This window comes from Nelumbo lutea, chromosome 5 (genome assembly GCF_056320005.1).
Source record: "Nelumbo lutea isolate HS-2025 chromosome 5, American lotus-T2T, whole genome shotgun sequence".
Taxonomy (NCBI): Eukaryota; Viridiplantae; Streptophyta; class Magnoliopsida; order Proteales; family Nelumbonaceae; genus Nelumbo; species Nelumbo lutea.
In genome coordinates, this window is record NC_142688.1 from 18,039,546 (window position 1) to 18,059,019 (window position 19,474).

The 19,474-nt window shown below is 37.5% G+C and overlaps 2 protein-coding genes across 4 annotated transcripts in view; one reads left to right on the plus strand and one right to left on the minus strand.

Moving 5' to 3' along the window:
- Positions 1 to 9,904, plus strand: part of LOC148850692 (KH domain-containing protein HEN4-like) — a 31,172-nt gene extending 21,268 nt beyond the window's left edge. Inside the window, exons 2-8 of one of the 3 annotated variants that reach the window (XR_016099649.1) lie at positions 2,687 to 3,130; positions 3,251 to 3,526; positions 4,183 to 4,479; positions 4,611 to 4,693; positions 6,302 to 6,413; positions 7,611 to 7,875; positions 9,452 to 9,904. Coding sequence is in view for 1 of the 3 variants with exons in the window: in XM_088946893.1 (XP_088803019.1) it covers positions 2,687 to 3,130; positions 3,251 to 3,526; positions 4,183 to 4,479; positions 4,611 to 4,693; positions 6,302 to 6,413; positions 7,611 to 7,772 (1,374 nt within the window). In the remaining 2 variants the exon portion in view is untranslated. Of the gene's footprint in view, positions 1 to 2,686; positions 3,131 to 3,250; positions 3,527 to 4,182; positions 4,480 to 4,610; positions 4,713 to 6,301; positions 6,414 to 7,610; positions 7,940 to 9,451 lie in introns of those variants that run through there. The other 2 variants (XR_016099650.1, XM_088946893.1) reach the window with 2 other exon arrangements.
- A 1,016-nt stretch (positions 9,905 to 10,920) lies between these two features.
- LOC148850693 (costars family protein) lies at positions 10,921 to 14,964 on the minus strand. Its single transcript, XM_088946894.1, has 2 exons — positions 14,808 to 14,964; positions 10,921 to 11,337 (listed from the first exon to the last, which is right to left on the minus strand). The coding sequence occupies exons 1-2, from the start codon at positions 14,886 to 14,888 to the stop codon at positions 11,143 to 11,145; spliced, it is 276 nt and encodes a 91-aa protein (XP_088803020.1). The 5' UTR covers positions 14,889 to 14,964; the 3' UTR covers positions 10,921 to 11,142.
- Between the last annotated feature and the right edge of the window lie 4,510 nt (positions 14,965 to 19,474).

Sequence of the window (19,474 nt, forward strand, 5' to 3'; positions counted from 1 at the left end):
AGAACCTTCTACTCTAACTCCCTCTGACCCTTCCTCTTGACTGTTTTCCACCACTGCATCATTTAACAGACACTCTAGGATTTTCAGGATTCTTTTCTTTTTATCTGTTTCTCCTTCATTCCCTACTTCTCTCTCCTGACCCTCCCTGTCGCTTCTATTTTCTTTCACTCCATCCCCTCCTTCAAGGGCTGCAGCCTCTGGGTTGGATTTGGCACGGAAGTCAAAAAAGCAACAGTTAGTATCACAAAACAAAAGGACATGGTTACCTGGGTTGTGGGGAAGATTGGGAGTGCTGGAGTTGGATACAGAAACAGTCTGGCCCTGACAAGGAATGTGGGTTCCATCTGTTTCCAAGGCTCGGTTCTGATTAGTTAGCCTTTCCGTCACCTCTGTTGAACAGAGATCACATCTCTTACCCACCTGTTTATGCCTCCCCACTGTGTCCTCGTATTGCTTTTGAGAAGTCTCGTGGGATCCCTTACAAAAAACCTGTTCGGCAAGGAGATTTTGATATGGAGCTTCTGAGTGTGAATTAGAGTTTCCACCCCAAAGTTCGAAATGTGTTCAGCGACAACAATGTATGTCTCTTACTCAGCACAGTGAGACGTTACCGCACCTGGTCTTTGTGAGAACAATGTATCCAGATCAAAAGTTACAGCAACTTCTTCCTCTGAAAACTTCTCACCCAAAACACTGCCTAAACTGGACTAGCTATCCAAAACTTCTTCCACGTCTTCTTCCTCCATTTCGCAGTCCACCCAGCCCTCATCAAAACCATCCTTTTTCCTTGAGATGAGCTCGATCGTACCTGGGGTTTGGTCTGTCTTGTGATGTTCGTCCCTCCCTGGGTGTTTCAGGAACTGCGCGAGGCACCCACCGGAGAGTACTTGAGCTTCGCTCTGACTGCCTGAGATCACCTACAGTGCCCCCGTCCAAAATTCTCGAAGAAGAAGATAGACAATGTCTATCGTCTATAGTCCCCAACCATCTCCCCCGACCCACATGCTCACTTAAACAATCACGTGGGTAGGGATTCCCCCTTATGGTTGAGCCGATCGGTCCACCCACCGGTTCAGATGACCCGGCCTGCAGAAATCTCCCTTTCTTGACCACGTTAGCGAAGGTGTCTTGTCCTTTTGAATTACCAGCTAATTCAAAAAATTTTGAATTTATTTCTTTTAATAGATTTCGTGGCTTTTGGTTCTCTCCCACCGACTTTTCAGCTTCCTTTCTAAGCTGCCTCCTATGTTTAGTCTTACCCTCCAGCTGTAGGCCCCTAGTAATCCAACCCTCCACGTCAGCATCGTCTTCTACCTTGGGTCTTCGCCCCCACAGCTCTGCCTCCACCTCTGAAACTAGCCATACTTTAAACCATGTACCTTCAGCAAGAACCTCTATTGTTCTTGGGAGCGATTCCAGTCTCACCCCAACCATCCTAACCACAGCGGCACGAAAATCTTGCAGATGGACTTCCTCCATTTCTCCGCCCAGCAGCTTCACAATATTTCCCAGATTTACTTCACTCCAGAGATGGAAGGGAAGACCTACCAATTTGAGCAGGAAATTTCCGCAGACATGTTCCATCTCATTACACAACGGTTTCCAGTTTTGAATCTGAATCAAACCTTCTTCACATTCAAAAGATGTAAATCCCCGGATTTTTTCATCATCAATTCTCAACACTGCCTTCCTGTCTGAGAATGGTTTCAGAGCAACCTTGGACTCCAGCTTCAAGTTGTGCATCACTGAGTTTAGGACCTTCCTCCAATCTTGTATTGCTTTGCTCGCTGAGATCACCATTCTCGGCTCCCAGTCTTCTTTCTCACCCTCAAACCACAGGTTCACCCCTGTATTAGAGCTCGAAATAAGTTCACCATCACTGCATGGGCTCTTCTTCAACGGCTTCTCCAGGCTTTTAATGGGTGCTGAACTTCGTTCTTGCTCCAACACCACATTGACAGAGACAAGAAACTGCTGCAACAACCCCTCCGCAAAGGCCATCCAACCTTGCTTCTTCTTCCCTTCCGGTAAGCAAAGCAATTGTCTTCTTGCGTCGAAATATTCTGTGATCATGATGAACCAGCCTTTACCATTTCTTTTTTATGAATAACCAGCCTTTACCATTGCATCTCAGTTCCACTTCGTACCTCTTCTTTCCCAGTTCGAAGACATTTTTCCATCCTATTGTCCTAACCGATTGTATAACACCGTCAATAAAGCCCTTTAACCATGCCACTGCTTCCTCAAACAATAGTATCGTGGCCTTCCTATCCTCCCTAATTTTTAACAGGTTCTTTCCTCTGGCCCTTCCGCTCTCATATAAAAATTTCTTCGCTTCAATAATCAGTTCAGACTTCCATCTACTCACCAAATGAAAAACTTCTCCACTTCGGCTTCCCATCAGTTCAGACTTGACAAGCTGCATATTAATATCCAACTTCAACCCCACGACATCTTAAATCAAATCAAGAGGCTTATGGGAACTCATGAGTATAACACTTTGCATCTCAATGGTCCATGAACAACATCTAATCTTTTTTGTCCCTGAAAAATATCCCCCTAGGCATAATTTAGTCTTCCTAAGATCATAAATTGTGGCTAACACCATTAAGAATGTGTTATAAAGAAACCATTTTTTTCTCTATATGGCTATACCCACTTGAGAGTTGAATCTATGTCATCGCAGGTTACAGGAGATATTTTGGCGGTAAAAAAAGCACTTATTGCTGTTTCCCGATGCCTTCAAAGCTGCCCACTAATAGACAGAACACAGACAGTTGCAAGCAGGCCCATGGAGACAGCTACCCATGGGACCTTTCCAGATCCACATGGGGATCTTTTCCCACAACAGAATTCATTCATACCACCTTTGTCAAGTAGTTCTGTTGATTATGCTTCAAGAAGCCGTCCTCTGCCTCAAGAGATTGACAAGATCTCCAACCTAGACCCAAAGAAGGCACAGCAAGAAGTTTTATTCAGACTGCTGTGTTCCAATGATAAGGTTGGTGGTGTAATTGGCAAGGGAGGAGTCATCGTCAAGGCACTACAGAATGAAACGGGTGCTTCTATTAGCGTGGCAGCATCAGTACCTGAGTCAGATGAGCGTGTAATCACCATTTCTGCAATGGAGGTTTGTTTTGCTACCATTATTTTTCCATAGTTTTATTATTCATCCTCCATGTTAATTAATGCAATGCAGTTAGTTACATTAGTTTCTTACTGGATCTGGCATTGCTTTATTGTCATGTAGAATGCAGATTCACAGTACTCTCCAGTGCAAAAGGCTGTTCTCCGTGTTTTCACTAGGTCTATTGAGGTTGGCATTGAAAATGGTCTAGAGTCAGGATCAAGCAAGGGAGCCTCTACCCCTGCACGGCTTCTAATATCATCAAACCAAGTTGGTTGCTTGATGGGTAAAGGAGGCACAATAATCTCAGAAATGAGGAGGGTAACCGGTGCTGGTATACGGATATTGGGAGGTGACCAAGTCCCAAAATGTGCCTTGGAAAATGATGAAGTGGTACAGGTATGCCAATTCTTTACCTAGTTTAATATAGAAGCAAGAGGAATAAATGTCTGACTTTTTTTGGCAAGATTGGTCCTTAGATGGGCAATTTTCTCACTTACTAGCCATTATTTCTTTTCAGCTCTACCTCCCTATTATTCTCAATAAAAATGTTATAGGCTCAACACTTCTTTGTTGTCCTGGCATTTTCTCTGAGAATTCTTTTTGCACTTATTACATGACAGTAAAAGAGAGAGAAAGAAGAAACTAAAAAGTAATGATGTAATTTGGGATTTCTTATAAATTCTGGCAGTATCATATACATGCAACTTTTATGTATGCTTCTTGCTGTTATTAGAGAACACTGTAGTGCGATTCTTTGGTAGAAGTCCTTGTTTTCTTTATTCCTTTTTTCTGTATATTTCAAATTTTAAGAAAGATGGGTTTTGTTTAAGCCAAACTGACCCTTTTTTTTCACAATCATAGTTATATTTCATTTGTTAATCGGTTTCTCTTTTGTTTCCTTTTCTGGAAATTCTTCTAACCATACTTGATAAAAGAACAACTTTTTTTTGTAAAGGGGAAATGAGCATTTTTTTAAGTTAATTTAAGAGCAAAATACTTGAGGCAGCAGTGTACCCAAGTATTTATTAAATAAAAAGGTTTTGATTTTACAGATTACTGGCGATCTTAATAATGTTAAGGATGCTTTGTATCATATTACTGGTAGACTGCGGGATAATATTTTCCTAAATAAACTTCCAAAAGGAGCTGGAGTTGGGAGCAACTCATCATCTGTTGTCTCAGAGGTTAGTCCCTATGGAAGAGTGAGGGAACCTACTTCTGGGTTGTACCCATCAGTAGGGCTTTCCCATAATCTTGATCGGCAAACTACTCTAACACAGAGCATGGATCATCTAGGACTTTCTCATAGTTTAGATCGTCCTCCCTCGCCAAGGTTATGGACATCACAGGTACAAGTTGTGTTCCATCTCTGATTACAATCATCAGCCTTTTTTTATTTTCTTTTTGTATTTTCCTTCTCAGAAGTCAGAATGCATTAATAATTCATGGCATCATCTTTTGGTGGTGTGCTTGGATGCAGGCCACAAGCGGTGGGAATCCAAGGGGCATCACAGACATGGGAAGAGGATTGACAACATTTAAAGGTGGCTTAGAACTTGGCAGGTCTGCATTCCACAGTTTGGTACAATATTTTTTTTCTCCCTTGTATCAAGCTATAAAATGACTAAGCCCTTCTTGTATGGGAAGTTCATTTTACATCTATTGTGGTTTTACCAAAACTTAAAACCAACAGGCTAGTCAGGCTAACCTTGAAACCATCCCTTGCATGGTTCAGGCTGGGTATCTGATACTCGGTCTTTGAGAAATGCCTCAGGATCCTGTAATCTTGATCTCCAGTTGGCTGCTCCAGAGTGGCTTGACTATCAAAGAAAATTGGCCAAGATTTACAAAGTTAAGAACTTAAAAGTATAATTTTCAAGGCACCAAGGCGAACCTAGGCAACAAGGGAGCGCTTAGTCGCCTAGTCGCCTAGTGTCTCAAAAGTAAACTTGCTTTCCTAGTGTTTCAGGACTTGTGTCTCAGAAATAACCATTTTCTTCGTAATGTTTGAACTTTCAAGGCTAGTGTCTCAGAAATAACCATTTTCTTCCTACTGTTTCAAGGATGGTGTCTTAGAAATAACCATTGCCTAGTAAAAGAAGTGGCTGCCCTGTTTTTGTCATAGAAAAAGAAGAAGAAAATCATTCATCAAAAAAAAAAAAGAAGAAGAAAATCAACAAATAAGGAGAAGGAAGGGCAGAACCCCTGTTGGGGTGAAGCCCCTGTTGTTTAAAAAAAAATGCAAGAAAAAAACTTTAAAATGATGACCATTACAAAAAACAGAAAGAAAAAAAAAATCAAATGGAGAACAGGAGTAGAGCCCCTGTTTTTGTTCCAAAAAAAAGTAAAAGAATCAGAAATTTAAGGAGAGGGTTATTTCTTATCCCAGAAAAAGAAGGCGCTGATCTGAGCCTCTATTTCTATTTTGGAAGAAGAAGAAGATGAAGTGTCTAACATACCTGTGTTTGACTGGTGTCACTTATTGCGTTAAGTCTTCACTCTTTTAAGTCTTCGAAGTCTTCAAAATCTTCCAAGTCTTTGAATTTCAGTGAACTTGAGTTCTTTATAGCTTCTTTGGTAAAGTGGCCTGTATCATTTGGACCCTAATATAAAAATAAACTAACAAATGCATGTTGATTTATGAAGTAATAAAAAGAATGTTAAGGTGTATCATTGCTTATGTTAATATTATGAGATCAAGAATTCAAGATATAAAAATATTGTAAGATGGTGTGAAGTTTGATATAGAATTGCTTGGTGTTTAGGTGAGGTGAGCAATAAGAAGTGCTTAGTCGCCTGGGAACCCGCCTAGGTGTTGCCTTGAAAACTATGCTTAGAGTGAAGGAATTTTTACTCTACGTTGGCATCATCTGGTTTGACCCAGAGAAAACCAAGCCAACCATGCCTTCCAGGTTTCAGAACATTGGTATATTATTGCCAACTCTTGTTTGTCTGTGTATGTCATAGATACAAGTCATGACTAACATAAACAATAAGATCTGTATGGTTAAACTACATGCCAGTATTTATTCATCAAAAAAAAACTACATGCCAGTATTTGATATTGGAAGATCACTTTGTACCTCAAGCAGCTTCATAAAAATCAAAGATCACAAACTTTTTGCATATATCATGAATAAGTGAAAATACTTTTCTGAGTACTTTTTGCAGAGGAAGCAAATCTGCGATTGTCACTAATACAACTGTGGAGATTGTGGTTCCTGAAAATGATCTTGCATCTGTCTATGGGGAGCAGGGTAGTAATCTGAATCGTCTAAGACAAGTAAGTCCTTGCCCATCTACACTGAGTTCTATTCCTTGTATTCATCTTGATGCTTGTCAAAAAAGAGAAGCTTTAATCATAGACAGTTAATGTTATGGTGATTTAACACCATTTGTGAAAATCTTTTATGCAATCAATCTCTAATGCTAATGGGCATTGGATTCCGTGATCTCAATGGTATTATATTTGGACGATAAAGTCTAGCTGAGCTGACACCTGAAGAATGGCTGACAAAAACCAACCCTGAATTTTAGCGTCAGTGGTTATGATTAGAAGCTCAAGTAGTTGTCTTAGGTTACAAGATTCCAAATAGCTGAATGCAAATACAAATTTTTCCGATTGGTGTTTATATCATTGCCTGGAAAATCAGGATTAACGTTCTGATTGGCATCCAAGCGTTTGTTCCATTTCACCAACTTACCACATTAAATCATATTTGGCAGACTAGTTTTTGGAAAAACATTGCTGCAATAATTATGCTTTGGGTTTTGTGAGGGGGATCTTGAATGACCAATGTGATGTGGCACACTGCAATAATCAGAGGTGCAGCATTCCTCATTCTTGGTGAAGCGAAACACTTGTGAAACACGATGGTTCCAAACAAGCTCTAAGTTTGACAAAGCAAAACCGTTGATACGAGAGAGAGGGCTACTGCTCACTGATGGTAATTTAAGCGAGTTCAAAGCAGCCCCACACGATTGTCCCCCGCAACGTCCCACAGCACATCTTGGCCGTGTATTGAGATCATCTCCCGATGATGACATCATCATTTTTGGGATTATCATTGGGAGATGTTCTCAATACATGGCCGGGATGTGCTGTGGGATGTTGTGGGGAGCTGATTTGGTCCGGATTTAAGCACACGCTATTTCTACTGGACAAAAGCACCCTGTTGTGTAAAGGACAGAAGTCTCTTTAATGAAAACACAAAGTCAAGATCTATTGATACCATTTTCATTACTTATATCTGTTGGGGATTTTTGTCCTTTCACTAGGGGGGAGTGCTGTTTTAGGCAAATGGGAGAATAAAATGAAAACGAAAAAAATAAATAGGGTGTGTAGATGCATCTAAGTCTCGTAGTTAATCCCTTGCTTTGAAGATTAAATTGTTGCCTCCCTGATTGTTTTGTTCCGGAGTAGTCAAATCATGAACTCGTTTTCATTTCAACATCATTCTGGCTATTGCTGTGTTACTAGATCTCGGGTGCAAAAGTCATGGTACGTGATCCTCATTCTAGCACAAGTGATGCGTTGGTCATTATATCTGGAACACCTGATCAGACACAAGCAGCGCAGAGCCTCCTACATGCTTTTGTTCTAAGTGGACGGCCATCACCTGATCATTCCAGGCTGTTATGATCCAAGGGGAAGACACGAATTACTTGCCACTTGTTTCTTTGTGACTTATTATGGTTGATGGGAATATTATGGTGGCTTTTGGACCAAATTTAATGTAGATTAGGTGCGATATTTTTTGTCCCCTTCTTTGAGCACTACATTTTATATCAAAGTTGGTCATTTTCACATGTGCATTCTGGTTTGAGGGATATTACTTTTTATTGCATTTTTCTTTGTCATCCCAAGGTTTTAAAAGGCTAAAGGCGGAGGCAAGGAGGGCTGTTGGGTGTTAAAGAGGCGAGGTGTAAACCTCAAATTAAAAATTTAAAAATTATGAAAAAATAAATAATTTAAACTTTGTATAATTATTTATCACTTAAAAATAATTTTATATAATTACTTGAAGTTAATACAAAAACAAGTCCGAGGGAGGTATGTGTAAGATAGGGCTAATCAGCTGGGATAGGGCCAACCTTGGAGCTAAAAGCAAGCATAATTATTAAGCCAAAGTCATTTTTAATCAAACATACAGCTCTAGATGGTAGATACCAATTAACCCTACGGATTTGATTCCCGAACAACCACACTTATAAAAGGTTCACGTGCCAATGATCTAACTAGTAGAATTAGAGTTACGGTTTTGCCATTTATTGACCCTGTTTTATATATTATCTTACGACAATATGGCAACATGTATCTAAGCAGTTCATCACAGCACTTATTATCCGAAAGTGAAATTAAGGGGGCATTCTTTTTTCGGATTTTGGGAGGGGGAAAGTTGGTCAATAGGATTTTGGTTCCTATTGACCAAGAATCCCATTCTTTTTTAAGATTTATGTGGGAATTAGGGAATTAGGATTTTGGTTCCTATACCCATTTCTTAGGTGGATAAATAACTTTCCCACCTAGAGGGAAAGTTGTCAACACTTGAATGGGACAAAAATGTCTATTTTAATAATGGATTTTTATGGTTAAAATGGTCATTGTCTTATTTACATTAGAAATAAAAGAACTTGGATAAATGCACTTACCTGGGTAAGTGTTTCCTAAGTAACTTACCGAGAAGTGAACGGGGCTTGAAAGAAAGTAGTATGTCAGCACCTTTGAGTCTCTGACTTCTCACAAATCTGTCACCCCACCTAGCTAAGAGTTTGAGATAAAAAATAAGAAAGAAAAAGTGAAAAGGAGAACCTGTATGCAGGATTCAAGGAGGACCTGTATGTAGTACACACGATTTGATTTTATCTGTCCCTCCAACATTCTTGAGTTTGGTCTAAGAAGTAGAATGTAAAACTGAGAATCTTCTTGAGCTCGGTTGAACAGAGAAATGAGATTTTGGTCAATGAGAGCCTTACATTTTTTGGATTTTTACTTTTTCTTTTAATTTTTTCCAAAATTACACATACTGAAATCAAAATTTCTCCACCCAAAACCCTTAACTTTAAGGCTACTGCTTCATGTATATTAAGGCGAAAGGCCATTAGGCCTCGCTAAAACTGAGGCTTACACCCCTTACTCTGAGACTGAGGCTGCTGAGGCCAGGCAAAATTTGGCCTCCTCTCGCCTCAGCAGCCTTTTAAAACCATGTGTCATCCTGAGTAGCCCTGATCTACTGCATTCAAAACTTCTGCGCACGCATCAATTCATCATCAAACTGCATAACATGTGTTTTAAATTTGTGAGACTTTTTCAATGTGCAGGTGGATGTCTGTACTTTCAATGTGTGTGTATAGTTTTTGGTTGCAGGAGATCCCGTCATAGCGAATGTTTCTAATTTCTTTTGCGCCTACCAAGTGAGCAGATAATGAATTAGTCCAGCATTTACCGAACATAAAAAGTTGGGTTTAAGAACGTAATTGTGCCATCTTATAATTATCTGTTGTAATACAAGTAATATTATTTGTTGACCCAAACTATTTAGGGAGTGGTGTGGTCTCTATGAGGTGTGTTGTGTTTGAATCTATTAGACCCCATTTGTGGTGTGTTGAAATCACATGGCACTACACTCCGTAAGTTGTTTTTGGATTTATTTTATCAAAATTGTAAATGGAACTTTTAAGTTATTTATATGTGGTCGTCCAATTTACTACGTTGTGGATTGATCAATGAGATTTTTGTGTCAAAAAGAAATTGCACTATTTTTGTATTTCCAAATCATCCAAATAGTTTCAATACATGTCACACCCCTAAATGAATGTTTAATAGGAGTGACTTGTTTCTGAACCAAGCAATTTACAGAACACCATTTTATCAGTGTAGTTCTACAAGAACAGAGTGATGTGCGTCAAGGGTTTCATTCAACATATCCTGAGATTTTCTGATTCTAATTGCAATCTTTGACTCTTTGAACAATTGCAATTTGCAAACCAGAGAGAGAGAGAGAGAGATCCAGTATGGTGAGATGGTCCTTGTGGATCGTTCCGCTGATTCCTCATACCCTACTATTTGAATCATGGTCTAATATTGGGATTTGAGAGGGCCTAATATTGGTTATTGTAATTGCAAGTTGTTATTATTATTTTTGACTTTTTGGCAATTGGTTCCCTTTTATCCTAAATCCAGTTCCTGACAAAAAATCGTTAGATTGGTCAACGCTAACCCAGGAAGTTGAACACCTGTTCAACAGTTTTTAGCCATTTCTTTTATTTTTTCATTAAAACGGACCATCTGTTCAAATCAGGCGGTCCCCGGAAATCGGTGGCAGAATGGTTCGATTTTTAAAACCTTGATTGGCATCTGTCCAATTGTCCTGCAAGTCATCTCTAAGATGAGATGGAACTAATCAAAATGGTCATTCCTGAGCCTGTGAAAATGAACTGATGGTGATTTGCAGAAATCGGATTTGCTCCTCACAAACATGCCTCAGACCAACCTCAGCACATCGCAGCCCTGCATTGGGAACATCTTCCCATGAATATGAATAACAATCAAGTACCGGAGATGTTCTCAATGCACGGCTGAAAGCGCTTTAATGTTGGTGTGAGAACTGAGGCGCGCTCTCTACGGAGAATATCACGGCTGGACCCATCTACAATTTATTGTTGATTTGCCAATCAGATCCATAGACCTCCCCTGAAAACTTTTCAAATTCTAAATCAAATGAGGGGGAAGAAGCAATGGTTTTGCAATTACTCGCTTAATGGTATTCCAGAGAGGATACGGTACGATGTAAATAAACCTTAAAATATCATTATAGAATTAAGCACACTTACATCACCAAAGATTGCAGAGGGGAAATGAATACTACAATTATAACATCAAGGTGTTACAATGGTTTTAACAATCATCAAATTAAACAAGTGAAATAGTCTTCAATTCACACAAAATAATACAGTAACTGGTTTTCACCCCCCACAAGGCTACCAAGATGTAATGGCACAAAATTTCAGTTTTATGTAACTGGAGCAGTACTCACTGTCGGTTGTGAGGATTTGAGGGTTATCTCGACGTTGTCATGAACTCCTTGCAGCAGTAGTTCACCATCATATGCTACAACTTTACGTTTCTTTGCAGCTCTAAGTGTTCCAACAAGTGCTTCAAATATGTTTGCACATTTATCATCGTTGAACAACACACCAAAAGTGACCTTCAAGACAAGATATAAAGCAGCACGTAGATGGTTAAGAAATGGGAGAAAAGGGGTATTCAATGTAAGTTGGTTGGACTGGAAATGAAAATGAAGGCTTAATTTAGAGGAAATTAGAGAATACAAGTTGGAGATAGTGTCAGAATTGGTATCACATGTTGTGACCTTGTCATGACTCATGAAGGCGACCTTGCCCTCTAATATTGGCGCCCATAGGAACCAGATATTCAACATGGCCTACAACACGGCTTATCGAAAAAAGGAATAAAAAAAACATGGCCTACAACACGTGAGGCTCCATGTAATGTAAGAATCTCCATAGGCCACCAGACTAATATCAGTGGAAGAATTGCCTTTCACAATCATATGTTCAAACAAATAAAAAATGGTAGTTTGAGACCTTAGAATGATCAACAGAGAGAGAGGGAGAGAGCATCTCAGCTCCATTGATTCTCCATTATCCACAGGAACCTGCTAGGTAGAAGCGATCACACCAGAGCTATTGCATTGCTCCAGTGCACTGAAGGTCCAAACTCTTAATAAAGCAACAAAGGTCAAGCTTCATAAAATATGGCTCAAGGGGTAAATAAGAATAAATAAAAGTCTCCGTAGACCAAGGATTGATTAGGCAACAATGAGTCATCTACCGTTTATAATATATTGGTATTGTCATATAGAGTCAAATTTAGCAACCATAGCGGTAATTCAGTCAATCTATCTGTCCTTAAGAAGAAAAGCAAAAATCCTGTCAAATTGTCAATTACATACTTAAGGGAAAGGGCATAATTTTTATTAGTTTTGAATCACTTTCCTCCACACTAGTTTAGAATCTAAAGTTCCTTTTTCATTCCTTCTCTCATAGATGTTACCAACTTACTGCTATCCTGAAAGAAGAAAAAAACCAAGTCCAGAAAGAAGCTGAAGTTCTTTCTTTTGTCCGTTTTGTGTCAATGGAGGGTTTTCTCCTCAAATATCCCAGTATCCATAGTAAATCCAGTACCAGCTTTAGGTTCTCAAATGCTATTCTGACTAATATGGTGAGCTTCTTGATACCCCCAATAATTCCAAAGGAAGACACTCCGGATTTGTTCATTCCAATACCATATTGGGAAAGGTATATCCAGTAAGAGTTATCCAACCCCTTGAATTCCGCCCCCCCCCCTTCCATAAGAGGAAAAAATGCACTTCATTTTGCCATGTACTTCACTTATCACCAGACCTCGACAACAAATATACAAACAGGTTAAAGCAACAGGTTAAAGCAGTACAATAAATGAACTCCGCTATAAGATTCCGAGCACAATTTTGTCTTAAATTTCAAGAAAGTTGTGTCGGATGTTCCATCTTTATGAAGTCCAAAGAAACTCCTTGTAAGTTCTAGAATGTTCTTCAATTATTCTCTTTGTCCATGTGGAACAGCCACACAAATCCTGTTAAGTTGTAATCATGTCCCTTGCTCTTTGACACCCTTCAACTTGCATCAGATCCATAGTAGTCAAGGCGACACCTAGGTAATAAGGCACTCATGAAATACCACCTTTTTTTTATCAGTGAAATATCACCTTGTTGACAGGGGGTGCTTGGCTCCTACATCAGTAACAGTGAGGCACCCCCTTGTGACACCTATCACCTAGCCTCACTTCAATGCCTTGAAAAGTATGCCTCTAGGGTCCACTCCCTTACTTTGACCATCAAGAAATACAATGATAGGTTAACATGTGGAGCAATGAAAAACACAACATGCTATCAAACCAAATGAAAAACCAAATCACCAAGAGAGTGCTTGCCTGGGTGATTTGGTTTTGATGTGTTCACATGGTCATAACACTTACTCGCAACCCTCTAATAAAACATAGACACGCTACTAATCAAACAGAAAACCAAATTATCTAGTGAGTGCATCATAGTGTTGCTACCCCAAATGACACACTAATAACTTGTTAACATATGAAAAAAAAATAGAGATTGTGTCGCAAACTTGCAATTTAGAAATATCAAAGTAGCCTAACATGTTGGGTGGCTAGTTCAAACGACCATGACACTTTCATGCAACCCTCCAATAAAACACAGACATGTTAATCAATCAAATAAAAAAAAAATCACTCAATGATTTGGTTTCGATGAGTTTACATGGTCACAACACTTTCTTGCAACCCTACAATAAAACATGAACATGATAACAGTCAAATGAAAAACAAAATCACACGATTAGTGCATATCTTTTTCCTACCCCAAATGATACAAAAATAGCCCACTAAAATATGTAAAAAATAGATACTACCTCTAAGATCTACTACCTTTCTATGACGATCAAGAAATGCTAAGGTGACTTAACATGTGTTGTGATGTATTCACATGATCACAATGCTTTCTTGTGACCTTCTAATAAAACACTAACATGTTATCAATCAAAAAAAAAATCACCCAATGAGTGCATGTCTAGGTGATTTGATTTCAACGAGTTTACGTAGCCACAGCACTTTCTTGTGACTCTCCAATAAGTCATGAACATAATAATAATCGAATTGAAAACCAAATGACATTGTGAATGCATGCCTAGGTAATCTGGTTTCGATTAGTCCACATGGTCACACACTTTTTTGTAACCCTTCAATAAAACATAGGCATTCTATCAATCAAATGAAGATGAAATACCCAATGGGTGCATGTTTGTTGTTGCTACCCCAAGTAATACATGAATTACCCGCTATTATATGATAAAATGGAGACTACCTCTAGGATCCACTACCTTACTAGGAATATCAAAAAATATAAAAGTAGCCTAACATGTGGAGCAATGAGCTCACCAAATCACCCAGTTAATGCATACCTGGGTGATCTGGTCTTCATGAGTTCACATAGTCACAACAAAAGGATCACCTTGTTTTCTTTCTACCTTGCTACATCTTTCTCGACTATCCCATCCATCCATCAGTAAATGCATTGTAAAGCGTAACAATATTATGTTTCAACTTGCAACAGAGATGCAAATACAGTACAGAAGACCAACAGGGGGGAGGGGGAGGGTGAGGAGAAGAGAAAAAATGGAGTTCTGAAGATGATCAAAATACTACAGTGCATATTGGCATCGGATGAACCATAACCAGATATTGACAAACCGGGAAGAAGAAAAGAACGCTAAAAGAGGAAATAAAATGCAAAAAGCTAGATCTTGCTAACAGCTATCGCAAATCAAGTAACTAATTAATAAGGATGTAATTCTTATCCAATGTATGTAGATCCCGATCCAGGTACAGAGGGCTTAATTGTTTATGTTGATCAGAGATATCAAAAGATCTGAATTTTCCAATCCAGAGAAGCACCGTGATACTCAACCGTAAAATAGCTAAAAAATTACTAAATCTTGCGCTATCACTAAACAAATCAATGCAATTAGTAATTACCACGAAATTAAAGGCGAAACCAGAAAAGAGAACAACGCTGAAGAGAGGAACCATTAAAGAAATTACCTTGTAAGATCCATCGGATTGAAGCTGACCGAGTCGCTTAATTTCTTCTTTGAGTCGCTCTATCTCTTCTTCTACGTTCATCTTATCAACCTCACTTCTCCTTGCTGAGAATGCTGAGAAGGTCTACAAGTATCAATCTATCTTCGGTTCTCTCTCTCTCTCTATATATATATGACGAGAGAAGATAACAGGTAGCCATCATGAAACGTAAGAATTGAAACTTCTTTCTGACAAACTCTGTAGCCGTTAAATAGGAATCTACGTACGAGATGGCATCCAATCTTATAACTTATAAGCAAAGTTTTGTTAAAGCAAGAGAGCCAAAATTCATCATCGTACATCGTATGATCGTATCTGCGGCTCTCTATCGAATCCCTCTTCCCGTCGAGTTGCTGACAACAAATCCGTTCCAACTCCCTTCCAACCAGTGCTGACACGAATCATGTCCGAACAGGTTAGAAAAGTTTCTTTCCAAGGCCTTCGTTGGAAAGAGCAAATAAAAATATGGACAATTTAAATATTTATATAAAATACAAGGTTTTTCATTCTATATATTTATACTTTAATTCCTTCTAATAAAAAAAATCTATGATGCTAAAAATACATGATTATGAAAAATAGGCCTAGTTCTATTTTGGCCGGTTCTTTCCTCCAATACCTCAAGTATGCTCTTCTAGTCTTCCCTGTTATTTTGGCCAGTTCTTATTTTATCAATTTATAGACCTAGTTCTATTCATGAAGCTCGCGGCCTGGAATATTCGAGGGAGTAATGACCCTCAAAAGATCCTCTTTCTACAAGAGCAGTCCACTTTTTTTTATTAGGCTGTGTTTGGAAACAATGCAAATATGTATATGAATGCGAATGTGTAGAGTGTAAAGTGGTTCATATAAATTGCAAAGTTGGGTTAGTTTTGTACTTAGAAATTTACGTTCTTATCAAATAGACATTTAGCTGTAATGGATGCAAACATTAATTTTAAAAAAGCATATGTTTTTTTTTTTATCAAATGCCTACTTGAATGCAAATTTACTTCTTTTTTATTAATGTACTTTTACATATTACTATCAATGTAAATATGCATTGGTCAGTCATTTGCCAATGCATAAATGTAATGTTGCCAAACATAGGCAAAAGTAAAATAGAGTGCAAATTTACCCTGAACCAAGATTTATACTCCATTTGCATCATTTCCAAACGAAGCCTTAAAAACAAAAGCAAACCTTTCCAAAATGGGGGAAAATGGCAACTAAATTGGGTCTCTCAAACTGGGAGGGTTTTCCTGCAAAAGGTCTATCTGGGGGTCTATTTTGTTTATGGAAGAATGGAATTTTTATCGAACAAGTCTTTACCTCTGAAGGAACCATCATCTTGAATATTAAAGATGGTCCATCTGATCCCCCTTTGTGGTTATGTCTAGTTTTCATGGACACCCACAAAGAGCTCAACAAGCAACAAAATTGGATGTTGATGGAGGATTTAAATGGTTTGATTGAAGGTGATGACTATAAGGATAAAATTTTCAATCCCTATAAAATATCTAAACCTCTATCCCAACTAATTCAATCCCATGCTCGAAGGGAAATAGAATCGAAGGGGGCCTCTTTCACTTTGTCAAATGGACAAAGAAGTATTCACCGTATCCATGAGTTTCTATGTATATGTTTGGCATTGATACTGCAAATACATCACCATTTTCTCTGCAGATGTGTGGGTTGGAAGCATCGTTTTTGAGAACACGGTGTCTTTTTTGTTTGGAAAAGTTGTTGCTAGGTAGGACATTTCCTAGAGCAACAGCAACACCTTCTATTTGTACCAATGCTCCATATCTGTTTTCAGCACCGGTACCCATTATAGGAAGTCCATATCACTGCCACATCATGTCCTTGTTGGCAGCAATGAGCTCCAATCTGAGAAAATATCAAATTCGACATTGCTCCAAACCATGCATTCTCGATTTTCAAGGTGTGGCTTGGAGCACCGTTTTTTATGAAAAAATTGTTTCAAACATATTGACGTTTTCTGGAGCACTGTTTTTTCCAACGTGGTATTGATGTATCACCATTTTTTGGAGCAACGACATCGATGCCAAACAGACAATAGATCGTGGCCTAGCTAACACATGGTGGCATGAGCTATTCCTTGAGGCAGCTGCTATTAGGGTCATAAAAAGTATATTCTCAGACCATGCCCTCCTAATTCTTTGATACCCACCACCAAATTCAATTGGGTCCAAAGTAATTCCATTTCTTACCTATGTGGGCAGAGGGGAATGAGTGTAAGGAAGTCATAGAAAGTATTTGGAGAAATCAAAACCATTACCCAAATCCTACCTCCAAACAAAAAAAAAAAGTAAAAATAGTTAAAAACATGGAACAAGGAAAGGTTTGGGAGAATTGAAGAGAATTTAAAGAGAGTAGAAGTGGAGCTATTCAAATTGGAGGAAGAAGGAAGTACAAATAGCAACCAGGATAGAATAAAATTGAGAAAGGAATACGAAAAGTGGATGTTGAGAGAAGAGTAAATGTGGAGATTGAAATCCCGTGAGTTGTGGTTAAAAGAGGGAAACCAAAATACCAAATATTTTCACTAGCTCACCAATTTTAAGAAAAAAAAAAATGCTTTGGATTTCTTAAGAAATGAAGATGGGTCGAATATGTCTTTAGAACAGATAACATAGAGGTTCAAAAATCAAGCCATTCACATCGGTGGGCCTAAACATGAGGAAGAAATAGAAATTCAAGATTTGTGCCCCATGAAAATATCTATAACATAGACAAAGGAATTACTTATTCCTTCCACTGAGGAAGAAATGGAACCATAAGAGCCCATTAAGCCCCTAGGCGGATGGGTTTCCTCCTTTTGTTTATACCAAAAATTTGGGCACTTAATAAAAAAACTTATGTTTGTCACTTAGGCTATGTTTGGTTTGAAGGAAAAGGTAAGGAAAGACATGGTAACCTATACAAGGTTTTCCCTACTTTTCTTTTCCTTTCCCTGCATTTTCCTATACAAGGTTTGCAAAAGTTCCCCTACTTATCCCTTCCTTTCCCTGCATTTTCCTTCAAACCAAACATTGCCTTAGTGAAGGAATTCTTTGTACATCCCAATTCCCCCATCCATAAATTACTGGTTAATAATTACATAAAAAAGGCACCCAGTGCATAAGGCTTTCACCAATGTGGGGTCTGGGGAGGGACAAAAATGTAAACAATCTTACTCCTACACATAAAGGGAGGTTGTTAATAATTACTAGAAAACATATTAGGTTAATGAGAATGTGGAAGATCCCAATACACAACTGTTATTAATAAAATAATTATTTTTTGTTTATTATTTCTACTCTCATATATTAACAAAAAAGTCAACTTAATCTTAAATTCTTAATATCCTAAGTAATGACTTTATAACTTCTTAGAATTACTAATATGATAAGTTAAATTTGTAAATAATTATTTACTTTTGTAAATAACAAATATATTATTGTTTATAATAAAATAAAATCATTAATTAATAATTTATTGAAATTTATAGTCTTAGTTTAAAAAATACATCATAGCTTCTTAAATGCATATCATATAGAAATTCATAATTTTAATTACTAAGATGATTATTGTGTTTTGGCATTTTATTATGTAAATTATAAAAAAAAAATCTTAAGTAGAACTTCCACATAAATATTAATAATGGATTTGATAGATTATTGTTCATTTTAGAAAATACTAATTGTAGTTATCATTTGTTATTGTTTTTTTTGTTGAACATGTGTGCATAATACTATTTATTGGAATTGCATGTAGCCCCCAGGGAAATTAAACTTGCATAGTATTGGGGAATAGCCTAGCGGTCTGTGGTCTTATCTTTATTCTAAAGATGTGGGTTCAAATTAGTATTTAATGAGAGAGTAATGGCATGACTAAATTGTTTAAAACTCACCATGAGTTTTTTAACATTTCTCTTAAACTAACCACAACTTTTCAAAATGTCTAAAACTTACCATGTCAGTAAGTTTTTATTTTCCAAAACTCACATTTCTTTAGCGCACTGTTAATGCTTCTTAACAGATAAGTGTTTTGCTATAATTTCTATTTTTTTATAATTTCTGTTTTTTACATTTTTCTATTTTCTACAATCTATAAATTTTTGGTGTTTTTTCTACAATTTTTATTTTCTGATTTTGTTTTTCAATTTCTATAGTTTATATAATTTGAAAATAATTTTTTATTTTATTTGCAATTTCTATAATTTTTATATATATTTTTGTAATTTCTATGTTTTATGTATTTTATATTTGAAAATATTTTTTTGAACTTTTTCCTTTTTTTCATGTCTAAATATTAAAATGGTAATATATTAGCATCCATTGATTTATTTTGTATATATTTTATATTTTTTTATAAAGGTTAAAATGGTAATATATTAACGCCATTTAGTCTGTTTAACATCAAGCTAGTGACATGGTGAGTTTTAGACATTTTGAAAAGTTATGGTGAATTTAAGAGAAATTCTGAAAACTTGCGATGAGTTTTAAACAATTTCCCATATTGTAATTTATGCATTTGATTGTAGTTAAAAAGACACCAATTAATATGGAGTGTGGTTAAGGCACAATTAATGATAGGCTAAATGGTGGCTCACTTGATAACATATCTACCTCATTGTCTCAAAG